Source organism: Salvelinus namaycush, chromosome 38, assembly GCF_016432855.1.
Source record: "Salvelinus namaycush isolate Seneca chromosome 38, SaNama_1.0, whole genome shotgun sequence".
In the NCBI taxonomy this organism is placed as follows: Eukaryota; Metazoa; Chordata; class Actinopteri; order Salmoniformes; family Salmonidae; genus Salvelinus; species Salvelinus namaycush.
This window is the reverse complement of record NC_052344.1, coordinates 17,564,253-17,591,883: the sequence shown is the minus strand read 5'-3', so window position 1 is coordinate 17,591,883 and position 27,631 is coordinate 17,564,253. Positions and strand designations below refer to the sequence as shown.

At 46.0% G+C, this 27,631-nt stretch overlaps 1 protein-coding gene across 1 annotated transcript in view; it reads left to right on the top strand.

Moving 5' to 3' along the window:
- Positions 1 to 24,688, top strand: part of LOC120032323 (synaptotagmin-1-like) — a 41,706-nt gene extending 17,018 nt beyond the window's left edge. The window contains exons 4-8 of the mRNA XM_038978367.1: positions 4,029 to 4,196; positions 10,765 to 10,932; positions 13,396 to 13,513; positions 21,132 to 21,265; positions 24,482 to 24,688. Coding sequence (XP_038834295.1) covers positions 4,029 to 4,196; positions 10,765 to 10,932; positions 13,396 to 13,513; positions 21,132 to 21,265; positions 24,482 to 24,688 — 795 coding nt within the window. The remainder of the gene's footprint in view (positions 1 to 4,028; positions 4,197 to 10,764; positions 10,933 to 13,395; positions 13,514 to 21,131; positions 21,266 to 24,481) is intronic.
- Positions 24,689 to 27,631: the final 2,943 nt, after the last annotated feature.

The following is a 27,631-nucleotide window of genomic DNA, read 5'->3' as shown; positions in this document are numbered from 1 at the left end:
TAATCCACTTCAGTGTAGCTGTTGGCCCCCTTGTACACTTGACTCAACTGGTCCCTCTGAGAATATTCAAATATGATGAAATATTCAGCTAGTCTGAATATGACTGTTTAACTCTTGACTGTGGACATTGGTCCTGTACGTGTTGTATTAATCAATGGAGGTGGTTTCACAGCAGAATATCTGATTTGAGTTTTGTAATAGTTAAAACCTAGTAAGCAAACGGTCTTCGTCACAGACCTCCAGTCCCATCATCCTCTTAGAGATGATGGAGATGAGTTCAGGTGAGTGGAGGCTCACAGTAAATGCAGTGTGACACTGAGTAGCAGGACACCTGACACTGCTTCTCTCTGGACAACTGTAGGGAAATCTAATGGACAGCATGTCAGGATTAATCGACACACTTGCATAGAGATGTCTGCTGGTTAACATTTTGAGCTCTGCGGGCATTTTTTTGATATCATCACAGTGAGGTCGTTGGTAAGTGACAGGCAGGATAATTGTACATACAGTGCCTTTAGAAAGTATTCACACCCCAGAAACAGAGTTTAATGGCTGTAATAGGGGAAAACTGAGGATAGATCAACAACATTGTTTAACCTAAATGACAGAGTGAAAAGAAAGAAGCCTGTACAGAATAAAAAATATTCCAAAACATGCATCCTGTTTGCAAAAAAAAATAACTTAATGTCCTGAGTACAAAGTGCTATGTTTGGGGCAAATCTAACACATCACTGAGTGCCACTCCTCATATATTCAACCATGGTGATGGCTGCATCATGTTATGCTTGTCATTGTCCAGGATTAAGGAGTTTTTTAAGATGAAAAGAAACGGAATAGAGCTAAGCACAGGCAAAATCCTAGAGGGAAAGCCTGGTTCCGTTTGCTTTCCAACAGACACTGGGAGGCAACTTCCTCTTTCAGCAGGACAATAACCTAAAACACAAGACCAAATGTACACTGGAGTTGCTTACCAAGACGACATTGATTGTTTCTGAGGGGTCCAGTTACAGTTTTGACTTAAATTGTCTTGAAAATCTATGGCAAGACTTGAAAATGGCTGTCTAGCAATGATCAACAACTAACTTGACAGAGCTTGAAGATTTTTACAATCCAGGTGTGCAAAGCTCTTAGAGATGTACTTAGAGTGACTCACAGCTGTAAACACTGACAAAGGTGATTCTAGCATGCATTCACTCAGGAGTGTGAATACTTATGCACATGACATATTTCTGTGTTTAATTTTCATACATTTGCTAACTTTTCTAAAAACATGTTTTCACTTTGTCATTATGGGGTATTGTGTGTAGATGGGTGAGAGAACAAAATATATTTAATACATTTTGAAGAACATACATGTACAGTATCTTAGTTGTTCCCTTTGGGTTGCTTTAACTTTATGTTCAAACTACACTGAGTGTACAACATATTAGGAACACCTGCTCTTTCCATGACATAGACTGACCAGGTGTATCCAGCTGAAAGATATGATCCCTTATTGATGTTACCAGCTAAATTCAGCTCAATCAGTATAAATGGAGGAGGAGACAGGTTAAAGAAGGATTTTTAAGCCTTGAGACTATTGCGACATTGATTGTGTATGTGTGCCATTCTGAGGGTGAATTGGCAAGACAAAAGATTTAAGTTCCTTTGAATGGGGTATAGCAGTAGGCGCCAGGTGCACTGGTTTGAGTGTGTCAAGAACTGCAACGCTGCTGGGTTTTTCACGCTCAACAGTTTCCCGTGTATATCAATAATGGTCCACCACCCAATGGGCATCCAGCCAACGGCAGGCCAGTGGTCAAAAACGGGTCATTGATGAAAGAGGACAAAGGAGGCTGACATGAATTGTGCAGAGCAACAGACGGGCTACAGTTAGTCAACTGACAGTCCAGTACAACAGTGGTGCCTAAAGACCCATAAAAGAATACGCAACTCGTCTTACCTTGACATGAATGGGGTATGTCAGCGGACGTCTTTTCTGCGGTTGCAGTGGGCTAAGGAATGAAAACACTGGACACTGGAGAATTGTAAAATCATTGCCTGGTCTGATGAATCCCGGTTCCTGCTGTTTCACGCAGATAGGAGGACTAGGGTATGGGTACATACATCCATCATGCCACGTGTTAACATTGCAGGATGGTGGTGGTGGTGTGATAGTGTGGGGTGTGTATTCATGGCACACATTGGGCCCCTTGATAAAAGTGGAGCAACATTTGAATGCCGCAGGATATCTGAACATCATTGCCAATCAGGTGCATCCCTTCATGGCATCAGTGTATCCATCTGCAAATAGATTTTTTTCTGCAGGATAATGCCCCATGCCATAAGGCTAGGATTGTATAGGAATGGATCCACGGACATGACAGTGAATTCAGCTGACTGCAGTGGCCTGCCCAATCACCAGATCTCAATCCACTTGAGCATCTGTGGGATGAGATGGAACAAGCTGTTCGAGGTAGAGAGCCACTACCAGCCAACTTGACACAACTGTGGAAAGCATTGTAGTCCATTTTTTGTTGGACTGGAAAAAATGCCTGGAATGTAAAATAATGCTATTAACCAGTTACCATGCTTTTAAAATAATGGTTCTGTTCCGGAACAGTATAGATCACTTTCGTTCTTGGTTCTGGTTCTGGTTCTGTTCCTCGAAAAATGTAATTATTTTCCAGATTTTGGTTCTGTTCCCTGAACCGGTTCCAACCTCTGCTCAGTGTATATAACAAGAGTATAATTTATTTTGTGTTACAACAATGTTGTGAGAATGTTATGCATTAACATGGGTGCATTTTGGCACAATATCACCCCCATTGATGGAGGGGGTTCCATCTATGTTCCTTCCATGTTGCGTTCCTGTGCAGTGTACTTGTGCTGTGCGTGGACAGTGGGCTGTGTGTGGAGAATTTGCTTTGGCCTCTGTATCGTATCATCACACAGTCACCTCCACTCCCATCATCATCCTCCCATCATTTAAAAAAAGATGTATTTAACTAGGCAAGTCAGTTAAATAACACATTCTTATTTACAATGACAGCCTATCCCAGATGACACAGGGACAATTGTGCGCCACCCTATCCCGGCCGGTTGTGATTCAGCTTGGAATCAAACCAGGGTCTGTAGTGACACCTCTAGCACTGAGATGCAGTGCCTTAGACCACTGTGCCACCCAGGAGCCATTCCTACAGCTGGAGCCCCATCACCATCTCCCCTGAGCCTTGCTTTAGCACTCTGATCTGAACTGCGAAAACACGAGTCACAAAATATGAAGCGATCCAGCATCCGTTGCTACGCCGATCCATGCGTTTTGATGGCAGAGGGTGGCCTTATTTCTCACGCTCCAATAATCCATGCTGGCTGGCTCTGACAACTGCTGGAGAGCTCCATGGCTGAGTGCCCTGGTCCCCCTCCAGATTGCCGGTTGATGCCTGACAGGAAGTTGATTGACTGACTAGGAGGCCCCAATAGGCCTTGGAGGAAGCAGCACAGACTGGCAGGTCAATCAGCCTCCCCTGCCCCCCAGCATGGTTATCAATTATCAGTCTGATGTGGTGGAGAACAGGCCAATCACTGCAGAGCTCTGACAGGTTCTGACCTCGACTGCTCACCGCTTTAATACTGCTTTGGCTTAAACCACCGTGACTTTCACAGGAGCATTACTTTTAATATCACCTATGGCCTGCCTCCATGATTTAAAATGTAAAGAGCTACAGATGAGAAGGTCTGGATATAGGTATGGATCCCTTTGTAGGAGATTACCGACGGGCCTCTTTCTCATAATTAAATCTAAACTATAGAGGCTCTTGACTTCAATTCTGCTGGTGATCGTTTTGAACCCATGACATGTAGCGTCTCTCCCTCCTAGCGTTTTGCACCAGTGATGAGACCGGGGTTTATTCCAATTGAACCACAGCTTGGTGCTCTGTTAAAATGGTGGTGGGATGACAGTCATATCAAGGCTCTGGTATTGCTGTGGGTGGGACTGTAGTGCTGACCAGTCTCTGTTGTCTCCCCTCCACCCTTCCTCTCCACAGCTCATAGTAGGGATCATCCAAGCAGCGGACCTTCCAGCCATGGACATGGGCGGCACCTCGGACCCCTATGTCAAGGTCTACCTGCTACCTGACAAGAAGAAGAAGTTTGAGACCAAGGTCCACCGGAAGACCCTAAACCCCACCTTCAACGAGCAGTTCCAATTCAAGGTACTTATTCAAGGTATAAGAGTAGACTAGACAATACTTCACCCATGCAACTCTCAAACCTTGGCTTGTGCAGTAGTAGTAGTAGTAGTAGTTGCTGTTGTTGTAGTAGTATTAGTTGTAGTAGTAGTAGTAGTAGCAGTAGTAAACGTTGTTATCCATAATAGCAACAATAGACATTTCTCAAGGAATAGGACAAATACACAATACACAAACCACACAGTAGTTTAAGCAGGTTCTGTTTGTTCGTTCTATGACAGTCATTTGCATGCTGTGGTGTGTTCGCTCGGGTAAGGTGTGTAGACATGGAGCAGCTGGGCCAGTAACAAGCTGCTGACAGACAGCCTCCTGGTTCTCACAGCTGGCCCAGTAACAAGCTGCTGACAGACTGCCTCCTGGTCCACACAGCTGGCCCAGTAACAAGCTGCTGACAGACAGCCTCCTGGTTCTCACAGCTGGGCCAGTAACAAGCTGCTGACAGACAGCCTCCTGGTTCTCACAGCTGGCCCAGTAACAAGCTGCTGACAGACTGCCTCCTGGTCCACACAGCTGGCCCAGTAACAAGCTGCTGACAGACTGCCTCCTGGTTCTCACAGCTGGGCCAGTAACAAGCTGCTGACAGACAGCCTCCTGGTTCTCACAGCTGGCCCAGTAACAAGCTGCTGACAGACTGCCTCCTGGTTCTCACAGCTGGCCCAGTAACAAGCTGCTGACAGACAGCCTCCTGGTTCTCACAACTGGCCCAGTAACAAGCTGCTGACAGACTGCCTCCTGGTTCTCACAGCTGGCCCAGTAACAAGCTGCTGACAGACTGCCTCCTGGTTCTCACAGCTGGCCCAGTAACAAGCTGCTGACAGACAGCCTCCTGGTTCTCACAGCTGGCCCAGTAACAAGCTGCTGACAGACTGCCTCCTGGTCCACACAACTGGCCCAGTAACAAGCTGCTGACAGACTGCCGCCTGGTCCACACAACTGGCCCAGTAACAAGCTGCTGACAGACTGCCTCCTGGTCCACACAGCTGGCCCAGTAACAAGCTGCTGACAGACTGCCTCCTGGTCCACACAGCTGGCCCAGTAATAAGCTGCTGACAGACTGCCTCCTGGTCCACACAACTGGCCCAGTAACAAGCTGCTGACAGTCTACCTCCTGGTCCACACAGCTGGCCCAGTAACAAGCTGCTGACAGACTGCCTCCTGGTCCACACAACTGGCCCAGTAATAAGCTGCTGACAGACTGTCCTCCTGGTCCACACAACTGGCCCAGTAATAACCTGCTGACAGACAGCCTCCTGGTCCACACAACTGGCCCAGTAACAAGCTGCTGACAGACAGCCTCCTGGTCCACACAACTGGCCCAGTAACAAGCTGCTGACAGACAGCCTCCTGGTCCACACAACTGGCCCAGTAACAAGCTGCTGACAGACAGCCTCCTGGTCCACACAACTGGCCCAGTAATAAGTTGCTGACAGACTGTCCTCCTGGTCCACACAACTGGCCCAGTAATAACCTGCTGACAGACTGCCTCCTGGTCCACACAACTGGCCCAGTAACAAGCTGCTGACAGACAGCCTCCTGGTCCACACAACTGGCCCAGTAACAAGCTGCTGACAGACAGCCTCCTGGTCCACACAACTGGTCCAGTAACAAGCTGCTGACAGACAGCCTCCTGGTCCACACAACTGGCCCAGTAACAAGCTGCTGACAGACAGCCTCCTGGTCCACACAACTGGCCCAGTAACAAGCTGCTGACAGACTGCCTCCTGGTCCACACAGCTGGCCCAGTAACAAGCTGCTGACAGACTGCCTCCTGGTCCACACAACTGGCCCAGTAACAAGCTGCTGACAGACAGCCTCCTGGTCCACACAACTGGTCCAGTAACAAGCTGCTGACAGACTGCCGCCTGGTCCACACAACTGGTCCAGTAATAACCTGCTGACAGACAGCCTCCTGGTCCACACAACTGGCCCAGTAACAAGCTGCTGACAGACTGCCTCCTGGTCCACACAACTGGCCCAGTAACAAGCTGCTGACAGACAGCCTCCTGGTCCACACAACTGGTCCAGTAACAAGCTGCTGACAGACTGCCGCCTGGTGCACACAACTGGTCCAGTAATAAGCTGCTGACAGACTGCCTCCTGGTCCACACAACTGGTCCAGTAACAAGCTGCTGACAGACTGCCTCCTGGTCCACACAACTGGCCCAGTAACAAGCTGCTGACAGACTGCCTCCAGGTCCACACAACTGGCCCAGTAACAAGCTGCTGACAGACTGTCCTCCTGGTCCACACAACTGGCCCAGTAATAACCTGCTGACAGACAGCCTCCTGGTCCACACAACTGGCCCAGTAACAAGCTGCTGACAGACTGCCGCCTGGTCCACACAACTGGTCCAGTAACAAGCTGCTGACAGACTGCCTCCTGGTCCACACAACTGGCCCAGTAACAAGCTGCTGACAGACAGCCTCCTGGTCCACACAACTGGCCCAGTAACAAGCTGCTGACAGACTGCCTCCTGGTCCACACAACTGGCCCAGTAACAAGCTGCTGACAGACAGCCTCCTGGTCCACACAGCTGGCCCAGTAACAAGCTGCTGACAGACTGCCTCCTGGTCCACACAACTGGCCCAGTAATAAGCTGCTGACAGACTGCCTCCTGGTCCACACAACTGGCCCAGTAACAAGCTGCTGACAGACTGTCCTCCTGGTCCACACAACTGGCCCAGTAATAACCTGCTGACAGACAGCCTCCTGGTCCACACAACTGGCCCAGTAACAAGCTGCTGACAGACTGCCTCCTGGTCCACACAGCTGGCCCAGTAATAAGCTGCTGACAGACTGTCCTCCTGGTCCACACAACTGGCCCAGTAATAACCTGCTGACAGACAGCCTCCTGGTCCACACAACTGGCCCAGTAACAAGCTGCTGACAGACTGCCTCCTGGTCCACACAACTGGCCCAGTAACAAGCTGCTGACAGACTGCCTCCTGGTCCACACAACTGGCCCAGTAACAAGCTGCTGACAGACTGCCGCCTGGTCCACACAACTGGTCCAGTAACAAGCTGCTGACAGACTGCCGCCTGGTCCACACAACTGGCCCAGTAACAAGCTGCTGACAGACTGCCTCCTGGTCCACACAACTGGCCCAGTAACAAGCTGCTGACAGACTGCCTCCTGGTCCACACAACTGGCCCAGTAACAAGCTGCTGACAGACTGCCTCCTGGTCCACACAGCTGTCCCAGTAACAAGCTGCTGACAGACTGTCCTCCTGGTCCACACAGCTGGCCCAGTAACAAGCTGCTGACAGACAGCCTCCTGGTCCACACAACTGGCCCAGTAACAAGCTCCTGACAGACTGCCTCCTGGTCCACACAGCTGGCCCAGTAACAAGCTGCTGACAGACTGCCGCCTGGTCCACACAACTGGCCCAGTAATAACCTGCTGACAGACAGCCTCCTGGTCCACACAACTGACCCAGTAACAAGCTGCTGACAGACTGCCGCCTGGTCCACACAACTGGCCCAGTAACAAGCTGCTGACAGACAGCCTCCTGGTCCACACAACTGGCCCAGTAACAAGCTGCTGACAGACTGCCGCCTGGTCCACACAACTGGCCCAGTAATAAGCTGCTGACAGACTGCCTCCTGGTCCACACAACTGGCCCAGTAACAAGCTGCTGACAGACAGCCTCCTGGTCCACACAACTGGTCCAGTAACAAGCTGCTGACAGACTGCCGCCTGGTCCACACAACTGGCCGAGTAATAAGCTGCTGACAGACTGCCTCCTGGTCCACACAACTGGCCCAGTAACAAGCTGCTGACAGACAGCCTCCTGGTCCACACAACTGGCCCAGTAACAAGCTGCTGACAGACTGCCTCCTGGTCCACACAGCTGTCCCAGTAACAAGCTGCTGACAGACTGTCCTCCTGGTCCACACAGCTGGCCCAGTAACAAGCTGCTGACAGACTGCCTCCTGGTCCACACAACTGGCCCAGTAACAAGCTGCTGACAGACTGCCTCCTGGTCCACACAACTGGCCCAGTAACAAGCTGCTGACAGACTGCCTCCTGGTCCACACAACTGGCCCAGTAACAAGCTGCTGACAGTCTACCTCCTGGTCCACACAACTGGTCCAGTAATAAGCTGCTGACAGACAGCCTCCTGGTCCACACAACTGGCCCAGTAACAAGCTGCTGACAGACTGCCGCCTGGTCCACACAACTGGCCCAGTAACAAGCTGCTGACAGACTGCCTCCTGGTCCACACAACTGGCCCAGTAACAAGCTGCTGACAGACTGCCTCCTGGTCCACACAACTGGCCCAGTAACAAGCTGCTGACAGACTGCCTCCTGGTCCACACAGCTGTCCCAGTAACAAGCTGCTGACAGACTGTCCTCCTGGTCCACACAGCTGGCCCAGTAACAAGCTGCTGACAGACAGCCTCCTGGTCCACACAACTGGCCCAGTAACAAGCTCCTGACAGACTGCCTCCTGGTCCACACAGCTGGCCCAGTAACAAGCTGCTGACAGACTGCCGCCTGGTCCACACAACTGGTCCAGTAACAAGCTGCTGACAGACAGCCTCCTGGTCCACACAACTGACCCAGTAACAAGCTGCTGACAGACTGCCGCCTGGTCCACACAACTGGCCCAGTAACAAGCTGCTGACAGACAGCCTCCTGGTCCACACAACTGGCCCAGTAACAAGCTGCTGACAGACTGCCGCCTGGTCCACACAACTGGCCCAGTAATAAGCTGCTGACAGACTGCCTCCTGGTCCACACAACTGGCCCAGTAACAAGCTGCTGACAGACAGCCTCCTGGTCCACACAACTGGTCCAGTAACAAGCTGCTGACAGACTGCCGCCTGGTCCACACAACTGGCCGAGTAATAAGCTGCTGACAGACTGCCTCCTGGTCCACACAACTGGCCCAGTAACAAGCTGCTGACAGACTGCCTCCTGGTCCACACAACTGGCCCAGTAACAAGCTGCTGACAGACTGCCTCCTGGTCCACACAACTGGCCCAGTAACAAGCTGCTGACAGACTGCCTCCTGGTCCACACAACTGGCCCAGTAACAAGCTGCTGACAGACTGCCGCCTGGTCCACACAACTGGCCCAGTAATAACCTGCTGACAGACTGCCTCCTGGTCCACACAACTGGCCCAGTAACAAGCTGCTGACAGACTGCCGCCTGGTCCACACAACTGGCCCAGTAACAAGCTGCTGACAGACTGCCGCCTGGTCCACACAACTGGCCCAGTAACAAGCTGCTGACAGACTGCCGCCTGGTCCACACAACTGGCCCAGTAATAACCTGCTGACAGACTGCCTCCTGGTCCACACAACTGGCCCAGTAACAAGCTGCTGACAGACTGCCTCCTGGTCCACACAACTGGCCCAGTAACAAGCTGCTGACAGACTGCCTCCTGGTCCACACAACTGGCCCAGTAACAAGCTGCTGACAGACTGCCGCCTGGTCCACACAACTGGTCCAGTAATAAGCTGCTGACAGACAGCCTCCTGGTCCACACAACTGGCCCAGTAACAAGCTGCTGACAGACTGCCTCCTGGTCCACACAACTGGTCCAGTAACAAGCTGCTGACAGTCTACCTCCTGGTCCACACAGCTGTCCCAGTAACAAGCTGCTGACAGTCTACCTCCTGGTCCACACAGCCTCTGTCTGATCAGGATTCACACAGGCAGATGCAAACTTCCATCTCTCCTTATTCTCTCTCTCTTTCTTGTTTTGATTTGGCCAAAATTTGAGCAAAACTTTCTCAGTTTCGAAAATGTGATTATAGCTACAGTATCTCATCTGTGGAGGAAGAGTTGTTGTATTCATCCAGCAGTAAAAAAAGCACAGGTATTTGTCTGCAGCGAGAAATACGTAGCATATGTGGGGGGCTGGGGGGATGCCGGTTGCCAGATTGGTTAAATACCAGTAGCATATTTATTTTGGTATTCAGAAAACATGGTAGATCTGTGAAGCTTTATTTATCCCACCGGCGCCTACTTGTAATCACAAGTGGCTCCATTATTGAAATGAAGGAGCTAGGAGTGTTCTTTGGTCGTGGTGGTGATAGTGTCAAGGACAAACTTCGGGAGTCTTATCTCTTTTCTAGCCAATCAGACAGTTTGTCACCGTGTTGTAACAAGTCCCCGTGTATAATGAGCTTTGTCTGGAAAACAGCTCAATTGGAGGCAATCAAGAATCAAATCCCAGACACCACCCTCATCTCCTCTTCACATCCCCTCCACCAGCACCCCTTCCTTCCATCTTTGGCAGATAAGACTGCCTGCCGCCTGTCCGTCACAGACAGGACTCACGACGACTCCTCTCTATTCCTTGACAAGTAATACCAGTGCCTGGGAGTAGCTTTGATGCAGCGTGCCAATCTGGTGGCCATTTTGTAAAGCACCACTATCACCACTATGCTACTACAGGTGTCAACAATAGACTACTTCAATTTCATCCTTAGTTTGAGATCAGTAAGTTCCACCAGAAGACACTTAGATAGGTTTCATGTTCGGACTCTCTTCTAGTGGTTACATGGTTCTCCCCAGGTGCCCTACGTCGAGCTGGGAGGCAAGACGCTGATGATGACGGTGTACGACTTTGACCGTTTCTCCAAGCACGACGCCATCGGAGACGTGAAGCTGCCCATGAACAAGATTGACTTTAGTCACGTGACAGAGGAGTGGCGGGATCTTGTGAGCGCCGAGAAGGAGGAGGTAAATAATATAATACATATACAGCATATATAATGTATTAACTCCAAGTTTCACATCAGAAACTCCTAATATTTCCTTCCCCAAAGTTACGACAGTTGACTACCAGTCTGCATGGAGTGTTGTCACCAAGGTAACAGTTCATTTCTAGAAAATCCACGATCAGACATTTTAAATTACACATTTTACCACATGACAATCGTATGACTATGTTAAAAATGTTTTACCTGGGATTGAAGAGTGAGCTCAGTGCCATACAGTAGTCGAGGGTATTCCATCTCTCTTGAAAAATGTAACTTAATCATCCCTCCATGCTTCTCATTCTATTAATAAAAGTGAGCAGGAGATACAATGTTCAACGTAAATGTTATGGCGTACAGCATTTAAACATGGGTTGCTAGGGGACCTTGTTTTTAGCAGCACGCTTGGTTTGTGTAAAGGTTCATTTTCACACCTGTGGTGCCAGAGAGTTCCAGAACCAGACAAGCTGCACCTGATCATTTCACGCAAGGCTTGAGACACTGTCTTAATGCCCTTAAAGTGGTAGTCGCTCACTTGAGTGGGCTTTCGCTGAAGGACCTTGAAACGTTTTGATTTGATTTGAAATGGCCACTTTCACCATCGTGAGCACCATCTTAAACACTATATGATTATACAAATGTTGAAATGGGATCATTATGCGAAGACTTTAAGGATAATGTGACACACCAAGCAGTGTGTCACACTAGTAAACAGTGGATGTTGAACACATTTCTACCTGCAAATGAACACATTTGTAGCGGCAAATGTGTTAAATTATAGCCATGGTATAAAAGGGATAATCAACTTTGATAATCATCTGTTCTCTGGAAAATAATACAACTCTGTGGAAGGTGAGTTCCACGTCGTTCATTATTTTCCACAGAATGCATAGCCCCTTGTTGATTATCCACTACATATACAATAGGTCTGTGGTAAAGATAACATGGTGGCATTCTGTTCACATAATTTTAAAATGAAGTCAAACACTGCCAGAATAACAGATGGATTCCAGATGAATTCAGGAGGAATCCAATCTTTTTTAAGCGACACATGATCAACATATCAGGGGGTTTCATAATTTGTTTGTTTCCACCGTGCGTTCTTCTAGAAACAAAGGTTACTTACGACGGCGTCTGTTGTCGAGAAGAAAAGTGATGCGGTGACAATTGGATTTACCTGCGAACGTGCTTTGAAATAACACACCCGTATTGACTGAGGGAACAACGGACCATGCATTTTATTAGCTACAAAATGTTAGACTCTTCCTCGTCGGTTGTGTAACAGTGTTTACATAGCGAAAACATCCTCCTCAACCTGGCGGGTCAAACATGAAGCGTTCTCGGCAGGAGAGGGTCTAGCAGCTCAAAAGGCAGTGCTGGCCTTTCCCAGATATTTCTGGAATATATTAGACCATGATGGCTTCAGACAAGCATGATTTATATCTGTGTTTTTTCCTCTCAGTCTCTCTGCCCACGTCTCCCCGGGAGGAGTGTGTATTTATGTTGATGAAGCTGGAGCCTCTGTCATTAAAGTGAGAGTCTATTTAGTCCCGTCGGCTCTGGGCTGAGTGTACAGGCCAGGCACAGCTAGATGCACTGACTGAGTAATGGCAACCCAGGCTGAGAATAAACCTGCCCCATATACAACTCACATCTGGCAACCGTATTATATTCTCATCACATATATTTAGTATTAGGGAATCGGTCTTGATTGTAATTTGATGAAAGACCTCTGGTATATAAAACAAAAATGAATCTTCCGTCCTCCTTGGCCCTTGATTTATGAGGTCTATTCATAATGGCTGTTTCCGATCATGTGTAATTCGAGTTGGACCTGGGACACTTATTGAGCATCAGTCTATTCCACTTGTTAACATGCGTAATGCCAGAAATATAAATCCCATTTTGAGTCTGTTCACTCTGTGACTACGATTGTTTATTTCGATGTTGATGTGTATGACACAAGGGAACGATTGATGACGTTCTGTCTCTCGGAACATAATTACAAATAATTTGTCAAATTGACCACAAGAAGCCCAAACAGATATGATATTTGACTAAAACATAAGAATTTCTAACCTTTATTACATTGGGATATGATAACATATGTATCTCTATTATGCGTGGGAATACTTGGGGACAGATTTACTAAATTAAAAACTCTTGGAGCTGAATTCCTGTTGTTTTGTTACATTATTTTATGTCCCCCCCAAAACAAAATTGCTCAGAAAACTTGGGGGGCGAAGTAAATTCACCCAAGGGCCAAATTCAGCCCGCGCCCTACAAAGATCCAAGAAAACACAAATGGGAAAACAGAAACCATGTGAAAGCATTTACGCTTTTAGACAGACAAGACTACACTCCCAAACCATGTGTCACTTCAGCAGACAACTTCATCCTTATTCCTAGCTGTGGTCATGACTCCTCTCTCTCTCTCCTCTCACAGCAAGAGAAGCTGGGTGATATCTGCTTCTCCCTGCGATACGTGCCCACCGCCGGCAAGCTGACCGTGGTCATCCTGGAGGCCAAGAACCTGAAGAAGATGGACGTGGGAGGCTTGTCAGGTGAGCAGAGCAGAGCTGAGGGCCACAACAGATGCCTGAGGGCCACAACAGATGCCTGAGGGCCACAACAAGGATGGCCAGGCAAGATGATTGACAGCCAGGAGGCCTAAGAGGCATTTTACCTCCAGACCTGCTCTTACCTGTGTCATGTCCACTCAAGAGGAGGGGCTGTCATTTTGAAACCCTCAGTCAAAGCCACTCTCTCTCTCTGGTAATGAACGCTCTCAGGGTGTTACAGTATGTATTAGAAACCATTGTTTTGCCCTCTCCCCTCTCTGTGCTGTTCTAGGGGTTTTGCTGAAGGCTTGGTGAGTTATTGTGGGGCCCATTGTTTTGTCAGGTTGGACTTTGGGAAATTGGTGTCTGTTGGAGACTTTGAGCTCTGATTATGCGCCGCTTTCACTCCCCGCTGGCTTTCCACACGACAGGCTCATCTTTTGTCTAAGAAAACGCATCTTCGGCAGCAATCACTTCAGTGTCTCCTATTTTCCTGCAGCTATTTCTCTCAAACAACAACAGTCCCCTACCAATCATTGCCCACCATTATATCGGCAGGAGATAACAGATAGCATCTGAAGTGACTAATGTATATCTAAACTCTACCTACAAAATGTGGACAGCAATAGAAATGGCATTTTGTCCTCCAGAACAATGCCAATGTGATGCCAACAGAACACGTGGTTAGACCCAGGTACTCCAGGGATCAGGGGTGTGGGTGGTGGTTACTGGGCTCCACTGTGCAGACCTGCTGTTGCGTGGGAGAAAATACACATGGACAGTAATGATCGCAGTGGGCACTTATGAACACCCTGCTTTATGTTGGTGGGAGAGCCTATAGGGACTACACTGTAGTAAAGCTTTGGAAAGTCACCTGGCCATTGCGGCCATGGATCACTAATGCACCTGTAGAGGCTCATAGATAGAACACATTTCTAATGAATTGACCAACTCTGAAAAGCGAGCCTGACGCCATGGTAACAGAATGTTCCATTTGCGATAGTGACCACGCATGCACGCGCACACACACACACACACAAACACACACACACAACACATGGCACACATGTGTGTGCACTGCAGAGAGTGTGTGTACTGAGTAATCCATCTAGTGTTGAGCAGCTTCCCATCCATCAGTGAGCAGGGGGAAGAAGTCTCCCTGCGAGCCAGAGAACACCATAATGGATACCAGACACTCTCCCATGATGCTCCCCACGGGAACATCACACCATCACACCACCAATACTGTTCTACATGGAAAGTTGGACAGGAGAAAGTGGACAGGAGAAAGTTTTTGTTGATGCTCCGCTCAGAGATAAGCAAAGAAATCTAATTTTCTAAATCGCTGTTCTTTCTTCTGGGAAGGAGGGCTATGTTGGCGCGGGCCCCTTCTAGCAAGCAGAGCCAGCTGTGTGTTTTTCCTGTATGGTCCTGGCGATATGGGACATTCAGAAGCTAGAAATAAGAGCCCACCTGAACCATTCATCACTCCACCCCCACAAAGAGCCCCCAGCCCCCAAATCCCCCCTTCAACAGCTGGGTCCTCCCCTCCCCTCTCCCTGGCGCTCTCCTATCCATTCCTTGGACCATTTCTAATCCCCTATCCTCCTCTTCCTCCCTGTCCTTCCTGTCCTCTCCAGGCTGCAGTTACCATGCATCTAGTCCGTTCTCCCTCCCCGTGCCTCACAGCCTAGCAGGCCATCAGTACAAAACACTCTCGCCTGGGTTTTTACTGGAATGAGAATTATAGGAGATATTGTTTGACTTTCATGTTCCCCATTGAAGTCCCAAACAGTAGGCTAGATAACAGGCGTCTTGTTTCACTCACATAGCTTATTTCGACGTGTTTTTTCGACATGTTTTTGATGTCAACCAAACAATGAACAAGGTAGTGAAGCTGAACACAATGACAGCAATTTTACCTTTTTTAAATGTTAGCAGAAAATTGAATTGAAGAATAGCTTGTGCTTGTTTTGTTCAAGTTTTGAAAGAGAGTGTTGTCGTTCCTTTTGAAAGGAGCCAATACTCTGGTATCTCTCGCTCTCTCTCCGCCTCTGGGTTTGACTAACCAAATAAACAAATACCAAGCAAGCATAATTCCCGTACACGCTTTAGGACAGAAAATATTGTTTTGGACACCTGTACCTGACAAAATGTTGTTCCAATTTAGTTTTTCTAACAAGATATCGCAGAGTAGTATATCTCAGTTAGCCCATTGTTTGAAGAGTCAACTTCTCCAGAAGTGTCTTTTTGCCAGGAGAAAAGATGTCAAAGCCTGGCAGATAGATGCAATAACACGCATGTATATAATAACAATAATTAGTAACTATCTCACGTCGTGACACAGCCAGAACTAGAGGAGGAGGACGAGTAATGGATGGTCTGGGATTGGTCCTTTTCTCCGCTGCTGTCCTATTTATCGAGCCTAATTACTGCTCAGCAAACGAGACAACGCTATTTTCATTAAAATATGTATAATTATTCATAATTCTTCTGATTGCCCCAAATAACCGTAACAGCCAGAGTCGCTGTATCATGCTGTGCAGCAAAACTTGTTTCAAACCGTTTTAAAAGAGCACCTAATCTAATCATTGATAGAAGTTCTCAGCTGAGCCACTCCTGAATCACAGTGGAGGTTTATTTTTTGTTAACAACCTCCTTCTTTATCGTAACAGAACTATTTCCCTGGAGGGACTCTTATAATACAGTATATACCATACAATGCATTGCAGGCAAGATACGTGTGTCTTTCTCATAATCTTTGCTGAAGATGTACAGGTAACCTGTATTATAGACTCAAGGTGAGTCCCTATATTTAAGTACAGTATATATTGTGACAATGGAACAACTCTCACTGGTATGACTCACCACAGGAGAGAGCTTCAGTACCCGTGGAATTAAAATAGTTGTCACTTCTTAAGGCCGCAGGGCTCTTCACTGGCTGTGTGCAGCAATGTGATAACGGCCTATTTCTATGGGTGTATGTATGCTTGGAGGCACATAGACCATGTCCCCTCACATAAAAGGTGTGTAGAGAATATAAGAGAACTCAGCACTAATGCTGACAACCTACGTACAGTGAAGTTTGTAAAGCCCGGAGGCACTATCAAGTACCAATCAAATCAGCTGTGTTAAATAATATAGTGCTATAGAATAGTATCAGTGTGTTACGTACAGAAGCACATTGGATGTTACTGGAGGATGAGTACATGCTTGTTAAGATAATGGATGTACTGTTTGCACTGTGCCACCTCTCTCCCTCTCTCTCTCAAGCCTCTCGTCTGGAGACCATATTATTTGTTTTGATTCTCATGCATACTGCCCGGCTGTTTAAAGGAGCTCCAGGTTCGCAGCCCCACTCCAGTCATTTACACTGCCAAGGTGTGGAAAGCAATGAGGCCAGGTGCTAGTATAATGATGAATGAATGGAAAACCAATTTGGCGGTGATTAGGGAAATGCAGAAGTTTGGAAGTGTGTGTGTGTGTGTGTGTGTGTGTGTGTGTGTGTGTGTGTGTGTGTGTGTGTGTGTGTGTGTGTGTGTGTGTGTGTGTGTGTGTGTGTGTGTGTGTGTGTGTGTGTGTGTGTGCACGTGTGTGTGCGGCATGTGTGGGTTTTTCCGTGCTCTGTGGTGTGTGTGTGCCGTAGCTTAGTTGCGTGCGAATGATTCATGTCAAATCCAAGTGTGTAAAACCGAGATGACAGTGGGGCCCTGCGTGCCCCTCCTCCATGGCCCATCCAGAACGATGGGAGGGAAACTAAGATGACAGCTGAGCTATATTTAACCTGCTTGTGTTGACGTTCGTTCAACATCTCGTACACAGCCCCCGCAAGCCAACACACAGCACACTCGAGTAAGCAGCCAACGTGCTGTTTTTACCGTTTGGTCTTCATACGCTCAGTAGACTAATTATGATTGGCATTGATAGCTATTCTCTTTCACTTAGGCCTATAATCCTAAATATACAGCAATGGCTAGTTATCGACAAGCTTAAAGCCTGGATCTTAGAGATTCTGTTGAATCCGACGGGTGAACACACAGTAACGCTGAAATAGGCTCGTAACGGTAGGGAATTAATATAATGTATTTGTTTTGGATGTACACACTGTCATGTTAAAAGGCTGTCTGTCATCTGTTTGACACAGAGCCAGCTGGGATAGAAACGGTCCTGTTATGGCTGCTGCTCTGACAGATCGCATGGGACAGGTGCCTGCATCGTCTCCTCCACAAACACCTTCAGCCCGACGTCGCTCATGTCCTCCCCGTTAGTCACTTCTACACACTCCTGCTGCTTCCTGTTCACTGGGAAGGGAGGGGGGCTCTTTATAAATGGGCACAGCATATTTTCATTATAACCCGGCCCATTGCCAGTGATCCAGATGAGTGACCTTCACGCATGCTAAAGTGTCCATATACTAAAGTGTAGACAGACACAAGGAACGGTGACGTCTCTCTCTCTCTCTCTCTCTCTTTGCGACAGGCGCCTCACATCAGCTGCCACGGCCACTCATCCACAAAATGGGCAGAGATTAGAGCTGTCTGGGACGAGACGCCGAAATGAGCCGGATATGAGTTGGGGTGCGTCGCCCGTCCAAAACCCAATAATGCTGGCGGCGAGATAAGAAGAGTCTGGGTAGAATAGGGCTGAAAGCCATGGGACACCACAGGTGTTTTTCTGACGGTGGAGGGATAGGTTATCTGTGATAACCCTGCCTGGATGTTGTTGCTGTGTGTATTCAGCCTCAGTCTCTGAGGATAGCGGGATTCATTTATCCAGTGCCGGTCATTCAGGCCCAGGCCTGTGTGGATGGTCAAGATGAGGCAGAGGCAGCCAGATACAGGGTTGGAATGGGAAGGAGTTGGAATGTATTTATACGGTTGTGAATGTGAGGTCTTTTTTTATACAGAGATAAAAGATTTTGGCACAGGTCCAAGACTGTTCCAAATGATGACCGTGAGCAGGGGTGAAGAAATACCATTAAACAGAATTGCGTGTGTGTGAATGCCTGTGTGAGTTACAGGATCTGGATCTGAAGCAGCCTCTGTTATCGGTCTGGTGTGACAGTTCCAACCAAGGGGATTGAGCCTAACCTCCACAGAGACCTTGGGGACTGTACTTAGTTCGTCCACAAACTTCCCTCCATTAACCTCCAATCATTACCTATTAGAAAAGCAGCAAAGGTGTAGAAGTCTGATTGTTTGTAATCGGCTCTCTCATGACGCATCTTTAGTTTCCTACAGGGACGTTAGTAGAACCTATAAAGAAGGGAACTCAGCTGAAGAGAATTCACTGCAACACAACAAAAAAGAAAGAGAAAAAAACAATAAAGGGGTTGTTGATGGAAGAGTCTGATAGAAAGTGGTGATACGGCCGTGTGGTGCTCACAGTCCGACACTGGAGAAGATTCCCATTTAGATACTGCTGGGCCTATTCACTAACACACACCTCTCATCCACTGTCTCTTTTATCTTCGCACAGCCCTCACCGCACCGCAGGAGAGTAATAAACGTCACAATGGACACCCGCTCTCGAGGCTGCATTCTCTCTCTCTCTCTCTTTCTCTCTCTATTTCTCTCTTTTTGTTCGAGCTGTTCTCTCCATTCTGTCCACTCAGTTCTCTCTGTCTTTCTCCCGCTGTCACTCTTTGTCAACGTCCTTTCTTTTTCTCTCTTTCCCTCTGTCCATTGCCTTTCTTTCTCTCTGTTCTGCTTGTCTTTTTCTCCGTCTCTCAATGTACACTGTCCACACAGCTATGGGATGAACCTGCCAGTGACCAATCAGCTCTTACAGATGTAGGATCTTCATTTGAGACAGTTTACTACAGCAGGAAAATATGCCTGCAGCAACAGGAAATGTAAATTATTATGTGAATTATAATGAATCTACATTCTTGTAGGGGTTGATACATTTCTTCATTAAGGCAAATCAAGTATGAACATTCACAGGTAACTTAGCCTAGTGTTTAGAGCGTTGGGCCTGCAATCAGAAGGTTGCTGGGTCAAATCCCTGAGCTGACAAGGTAAAAATCTGTCGTTCTACCCCTGAGCAAGGCAGTTAACCCACTGTTCCCCGGGCGCTGTGGATGTTGATCAAGGCAGCCCCCCTCACCTCTCTGATTCAGTGGAAGACCCATTTCAGTTGAATACATTCAGTTGGACAACTGACTAGATATCCTCCTTTCCCTCTAAGTTGGATAACAAATGTTTGCCATTGCTAGGAGTTCCACAGTCAAAACTGTATTTTCCAGCCCTACTCCATGAGCATCAAAGACATCCTAATAAAGGCATTTGGGAGCCACAGATACATCTAGATTATGAGAACCAGCAGTATTTTAGAACAAGAGAGCATTATGAGGATTGATACTGATGCCTTGCTTCATTGATGCATTACCATGCTGGTGCTCAATTGTAACTGCCACCCTTTCCATTAATGTTATTGGTCATTTAGCCCAATTACCATGCCATATCCTATCCTATTTAGTTGTGTTTGTTGATCCTAGAACCAACAAACGCTGTCTCGTCTTGAAAGATAAATGGCGTGACCTGTTTTCATTAAGATAAGTCTGTGTCCACTATCTAGCTCGAATTGGTTTCAATGGCAGTCCATTACCAAGGCTCATTAGTTCTCCAAAACTCAAGTGTCTTGTCTCAAACAGGGTGCCACTCCACTCCACTCCTTCCTCTCCCCCCTCTACTTCCTGCTAAAAAAATCAGGGTTGCTAGCCATGCTAGTCCAACATCTTGATTGCCAATGATAAAGCAGGAAGGCTGATGGGTGAGTCTGCATCTTTTACTGGTCCTCTTGACCTGATTACCAGAGAGAGGGGGGCCACAGGGCCGGCCACAGCAGGCCTACTCTGGAGAGGCTTCAGTCGTCATTACTGGAGAACGGAAATGAGGCCCTCCAGTGAAAGTGGCGAAAACATGAGCCACTTCAAAAAGCAGCGAAATTCTATTCATAGAAATTGTGCGCAAATCTTGTTCTCTCGCATATGATTTGAAATGGGTTCGTAAGTACGGTGAATGTTATCAGATTGTGTGATTCATCTCCGTGTTGATATATCCAAATAAAGGGACGGACAAGGTGTGACCAAAACATATGAGTGTATATACACTAGAAAGGGAGGGTGTATATGCCTTGTGGCAGTAGGTTCTAACCTGGCCCTCTCGACTTTCCTCAGATCCATACGTGAAGATCCACCTGATGCAGTAGGTTCTAACCTGGCCCTCTCTTCTTTCCTCAGATCCATACGTGAAGATCCACCTGATGCAGTGGGTTCTAACCTGGGCCTCTCTTCTTTCCTCAGATCCATACGTGAAGATCCACCTGATGCAGTGGGTTCTAACCTGGGCCTCTCTTCTTTCCTCAGATCCATACGTGAAGATCCACCTGATGCAGTGGGTTCTAACCTGGCCCTCTCTTCTTTCCTCAGATCCCTACGTGAAGATCCACCTGATGCAGTGGGTTCTAACCTGGGCCTCTCTTCTTTCCTCAGATCCATACGTGAAGATCCACCTGATGCAGTAGGTTCTAACCTGGCCCTCTCTTCTTTCCTCAGATCCATACGTGAAGATCCACCTGATGCAGTGGGTTCTAACCTGGCCCTCTCTTCTTTCCTCAGATCCCTACGTGAAGATCCACCTGATGCAGAACGGGAAGAGGCTGAAGAAGAAGAAGACGACAATCAAGAAGAACACCCTCAACCCTTACTACAACGAGTCCTTCAGCTTTGAAGTGCCATTCGAACAAATCCAGGTAATGGTGTTGTACATCCCCATGCACATCTTGGGAGTTCTCCATGTTGTTGAAGCTTTAAGACTAGATCTAATTGATCTCAGTCATAAACCACTAAGTCAAGTTTTTTTAAAGAATACTTCAAAAGAAGACGTTGAGCCAACACTGAGACAAATGACAAGGAGAATGTGTTCAAAACTTGTGGCTACTGAGAGTGATTTGGTGGCTTAAAATTAGCGTGTGAATGTGTGGTCCTTAGCCTGTACAGGATAATCGGTTTCAGGCTCTATTCATCATGGGCCCGATTCAGGCTTAGTAAATGTACGCCTTCCTATGCGCTTCTCAGTAGTTGGTATTCAGACTTAATGCAGGCGTGTAATGCATTAGTGTACCTTTAATTCTTATACATCGAATAATAATAATAATATATACATCGAAGGAACGGGCTCAGAATATAGGGAACAATGAAAGAAAGCCATCTACAGTTGAAGTCGTAAGTTTACATACACTTAGATTGGAGTCATTAAAACTTGTTTTTTAACCACTCCACAAATTTCTTGTTAACATACGATAGTTTTGGCAAGTTGGTTAGGACATCTACTTTCTGCATGACACGAGTAATTTTTCCAAGAATTGTTTACAGACAGATTATTTCACTTATAATTCATTGTATCACAATTCCAGTGGGTCAGAAGTTTACATACACTAAGTTCACTGTGCCTTTAAACAGCTTGGAAAAATCCAGAATGATGTCATGGATTTAGAAGCTTCTGATAGGCTAATTGACATCATTTGAGTCAATTGGAGGTGTACCTGTGGATGTATTTCAAGGCATGCCTTCAAACTCAGTGCCTCTTTGCTTGACATCATGGGAAAATCTTGGCCATTAATAACAGTAGTCCTAGAAATCTACCCTGATCCTCACTAATCATGGAACTGTATGACAACGGTCCAGTCATTGTGAACCATGCACCAGGTTCCAGGTTTAAACTGCTACGTGTGGTCTGAGTTCCATAATGATCCAAGTAGGCTACATGTCCCAAATTATTGCACAATGTTAGCCTATTATGATCCACTAATGCTAGCGACACTTAGGAACAACTACACGGACATGACAGAGGAAAGAAAAGTAAACGCAATGGAATTGAATCATTCAAAATGTAGGCAGCAAATTTAAGAAAACTAAAGGAAACTACAGTTACAAATGTGCAAAAAGCCTGGGTATATAATTAAAACCTTCTAAAGCACATACATCAAATTGGCAGATTCAGCCCTACAGAAAGCCTATAGCCTGGGTCTCCAAATTGTATCCATGCAAATTATGAGGGCATACAAATAAAATCAGATTAACGGCACGACTATTTACAGCCTACTTCACTGTGGAAAAGGGGCCGCAATACATATCATATTGATTTGATTTTCAGTTTGCTTCCATATGACTGGTTTAACATTCGTCTCCATGGATCATAAGGAGAAAAATAAATAATAATCTATGTATTTACAATCCTCTTCTCCAAATGGATTCCTCATTTACCTAGCTCTTATCAATAGCTCTTATCAATTTATAAATGACTGTGCATGGAGAATGCTGTTATTTCTATCAGAAAAAAGAAAGTACATGCTTTTCCCAGTTTGTACCGGCAGGTTCGCTCAACCTTATTCATGGTTTCTTCAGAATGCAGTGTATTTGTAGACACACCTCTGCCACACCTTCATTTCGTTGATCTCCACCCCAAACAAATAGCGTGTGAACAGAATGCTGTTCTCATGCTCAAGTTCAAGGTCAGAATATTCATAGAGAGAAAAGTGCATAAAAAGGGAATTATGTTTCTATTTACACATCCTTAACTCGGGTCGGAATTCCCCCCCATCTGATTTCTCATTAAATGCCTTAATTTCTCAAGTTTACAAGACAATTGCACAGGGGAGTGGTGAGAAGTAATGCCATTCTCAACATATCACTGATTACATGCCTTCGGCATGTATGATTACATTTGAACATTCAAATATCTCTTCTTCACGGTGCAATTCAGTTATCCAGTGCAATGAAATGTGTATATAGAGTACGGTTTAGTATGGCGCTCGCAGTGTTTGAGGACAAATGGCTTCATGAGAAAGCACTTTAAAGCTACTAGACCCAGAGAATTAAAGAAGATAAAGTGCATGCAAATTGGACCAAGGGGGAATTATCTGTGAGCAGGCGTCAACACGCCAGGCATAAGAAAGTAATTGCCTCAAATTGATTTAGCACTTCACAAACCACGAGTTTGGTTCCACGTGTCTCTGTTTCATTTCGCAGCCTAACCCCTCCTAGCCTGTGCGGATGCCAATCAGAACATTCCATACACACTCATTAGAGAGAGGAAGACAGTAGAAAAAGCCTATACTGCTAAGTACACTCCCGCCTCCACAGAGTGTCCTTCTCTTTAAAGGGATAGAACAACCCAAATACATGTGTGTCTGTCGTTGTTATACCTCAAAAGGGATTTGAGGGGGTCAACTATCTCTTTAAAAGCTACTTGACCCCAACTGACAGTCTGAGAGACTTGGTGCAGCGTTTCATTACATGCTTTGGGAGAACAGTGACCTACACAGGTAGAGCAGCTCCTCTCTCCTCTCTCATGTGGATCGAAACTTAATCAGAGCTCTTAGTGTGCTGATTCATATTCCCTTCCAGCAGATGACACACGGATCACCCCTCATTGCTGAGACACTTTGAATAAACACATGCTGTGGCTGAATGGTTGACCTCTGAGTAAGCTTACAATCTGTTGTGTGTTTGGCTCTGGAAAGATTCAGGACCAGTCTTCAAATGGTGTATACTGCTAATAAGCACTTAGGACTGGCTCTTCAAGGGAGGATATCACTCTTCACTCAAGTAGGCCACTCTGTTAGTCAGGCGCATTAGACAGAGTGGAGGTTACACCCACTTGTCTTCTAATTGTACTGCTTTTGGAATTTGAGAAATTAGCCAACGTAGGTCGCCGAGCAGAGCCTTCATCCTTGTGCTCAATAGAGGAAGTAGGCTGTCTGGGGACTTGAGACAATATTATTATTCTCTGTTACTTTGGGTGAATACTGAGTGCTCAAGAAAACTTCTCAGCACTAAACAAATCATAAAACGTCCATGACTATAGTCTGTGAGCTTTAAATCTTACCACTACATTACTTTAGTTACGTGTATAGTGTGTGTATCCCACAAACTCATCATTTCTTCCAATGTCTTCCCCCTTACAGAAAGTTCAAGTTGTTGTAACTGTTCTGGACTATGACAAGATCGGCAAGAACGATGCCATCGGCAAGGTCTTTGTGGGCCTCAACAGCTCGGGGACGGAGCTGCGCCACTGGTCGGATATGCTCGCCAACCCCAGGAGACCCATCGCCCAGTGGCATGTGCTGAAGGTGGAGGAGGAGGTGGACGCTCAGCTCTCCACAAGAAAATAGGCAGGGCCCTTTCAGCTCCTGCCCCATAGTGTTCTTTAGCCAGTATGTGTAAATACCTCAGTGATATATGGGTCCATCCACCATCAAACCAATCCAGTCAACACCCATCCTTCCCACCAACTCCATACTACTTGTCTTATCGCCTTCTTTTGTAATTGTTAATGGTTCTTTCAAAACCCTAGGCCCTGATGTTCAGATTTGTGTTTCTATTTGTCAGGTTGGGAGTCCCCGCCCCTGACTATGTTGTCCATCTCTACGCTCTGATTCCCCCTAACCAAATGCCCCCTTTTAAGCAATATGATCTGTATAGATAGCGCATGACTGAAAGACATTTATTGTACGACAGTTGTATATATCAGTCTGCAGACAAAAATTATTTCTAATTTGTTGGTATGTTGTTACCCGTTTCCTAATCGATGTATATCTGGATGTTTTTAATAAGATGTTCTATTTTAAATTATGTAAATGCAGATATAGGAGAGACGATATTATATATTACAGGATAAAAAAATTCGACCTTATTGCATTCCAGAGGAAGAAGAAAGCAATTCCAACCTGCAAGATGCTAGTGGAAGTATAGTCACATTGTAAAGGACGGTGTCTGGCTTTATGTTTACTAATGAACCGTTGCAGAGACAAGTTGAAATACACAGAAAACTAGGCCGTTAACTACTATGGTTTCATGGGAAAATATATGCTGCTGGATAGTATACAAGCACATGGTTTCTTCTACGCCTTTTTATACACATTTCTCCATCAGAGGACCTACTTGTTTTGCTTGAAACACAATGTTCTAGACTAGAGGATCTCTCAAATCGATGCAAACCGGTTAGCCTTTTTCCTTTTCCTTAAGCAGGGCATCACCTTGTGACACAGTCAGTTACTTTAAAGTGAAATAGGTCCTCATTTGAAAGGGCATCTTTTCTTTTTTTCTTTTTTTTTACAGACCGGTCCTCTTAAACCCAAACGACTATTCCGCCAACCCCCCTCAGAAACTGACCCCATATGAAATAGAATCAAGCAGTAGCCATTGTGTCCTTAAGCTTGTTGAACAATATTTACTTTCAATAGCCTTGTTGTTGGAAACTGATTATGTTCAGGACATTGGAGTCTCAAGGTCTCCAAAGATGGAAAAAATAGTTTTGACTCTAAGCTTTTAGATGACAATTCTTTTGATAAATTCAGCTGATTTTTTTGTAAACTGCATGATTTTTTAAACAATATTTGCTAAAGGCTGGGACGGGGGGAGATCTACCAACACCATGGGGCCATCTCTTATGATAACATCCCCTCGCCTTCAATCTATTTCATCTAGATTAAAGCTGAAATGAGTGATTTGATGGATCAGTATATGATTATTATATTGACTGGAAGTAAAGTGAGTTTCTAAACACTGCCATTTTCAGGGAGGTGACACATGTATACTAACCTTCTCTCCATGCACACTCCCACTAGGTAGTGGTCGTAGCTTTGGTTTATCGGGAACAATGTATTTGGCTGCACATGGTGCCCTAAATAGCAGTCTTTGCTTTGTGTTGCCTTCTCACAGTGGCAATGGAGCTAGCCATGTTATACTGCCAATTTTACTTTCTATACGGCTACTGTTTTGCACTGTATGTCTTTGAACCGGCAATAGCTTGTTGACTTCTTTACACTATGTTGACGGGCCTTATTTAAGGACGCTCAATGCGCAGGGGAGCTTCTGTCCAGGAGCCCAACTGGTTCTTGGTATTTACTTAAAGGAACAGTACATGAAAGCAACAACCATATACTGTATCTCTCCGTTCAGTAAACTGTAGTTAGCCAGTTTTCTATTGCTGGCTCTCAGTACAACACCAAGAGAACAATGGGATATAAACAATAACTGTAAAAGTTAATGGTCTGCATAGGTGATAATATTTGTTTATATGTCCTTTACTACGGGTCCAATAAGAGGAATATGTAAGACGTTTGAATCCATGAAATCCATGAAGTCTCTTATCTTGGAGGAACCTCCATGCATATACTGGATGCTAGCTTCAGGAGTAGTTTCTAAATGTTTTCAATGTTATTGTGTAGTTGATAGCACTATTATGAAAAAGCTATTTGTCATTCCATAGGTGTCTTTGCAGACAGCTTTGTGTATCACTGTGACTGCCGTGCGTGCTTAGAGGTGTAGACTTTATCAATAGCGACAAGTTTGTTCTGTAGTGACGTTGTACTGCCATTTCCCTTCCACATGCTGAGAGAGTGCGTGGCATCGTCAGTTCTAATAACTGTGCAGCAGCTGGTTGGTTGATTGACAGGGCTACACACAGGAGTTATAGAACATTTTATGGGAGAGCGAGAGTGGTTGGATTCACACAGCATTTCGTTGAGCACTGTGCAATACTTGTATGTTCATCCCATAGTGTTTTTTATTTTTAAGTTGACTCCTATCAAGTCAGACGTGTTCCTCTCCAGTGAGATGGTTAGGACACAGCACATGTAGATTCTGTGGTGGTTGGAGTCTGATATCTAAAATCCTTCTGTTAAGGGTTCCCTCCTATCCAGTTAGTTTTTTCTTGCACACAGATCCAGCATCAGAAATTTCAGGACATATTGGGATTGGGAAATACCCAAATATGACACACACACACACACACACACACACACACATGAAAACATTTAAATGACCCCTCACCCTCTGAAAGTGCATATGTACATATTTTCATCATTTTCCAAAAAGTAATTTATTTATCATATTGAAATGGTCATGATTATTACTGAAACGTATCACATTTTGTCATGATAACTTCATCCATCGTTGTATCAACCTGATCTACTATACTATATCTAATTATGATTCTTTTTTATTAATATGTTATGTTTACAACCCTGTTGAAAATACTTTTATATTTGAAATGAAAACTCTGAATGTAAAGTATGGACTGTGTGTTTGTGGTGATTAACTGTGGGATTCGT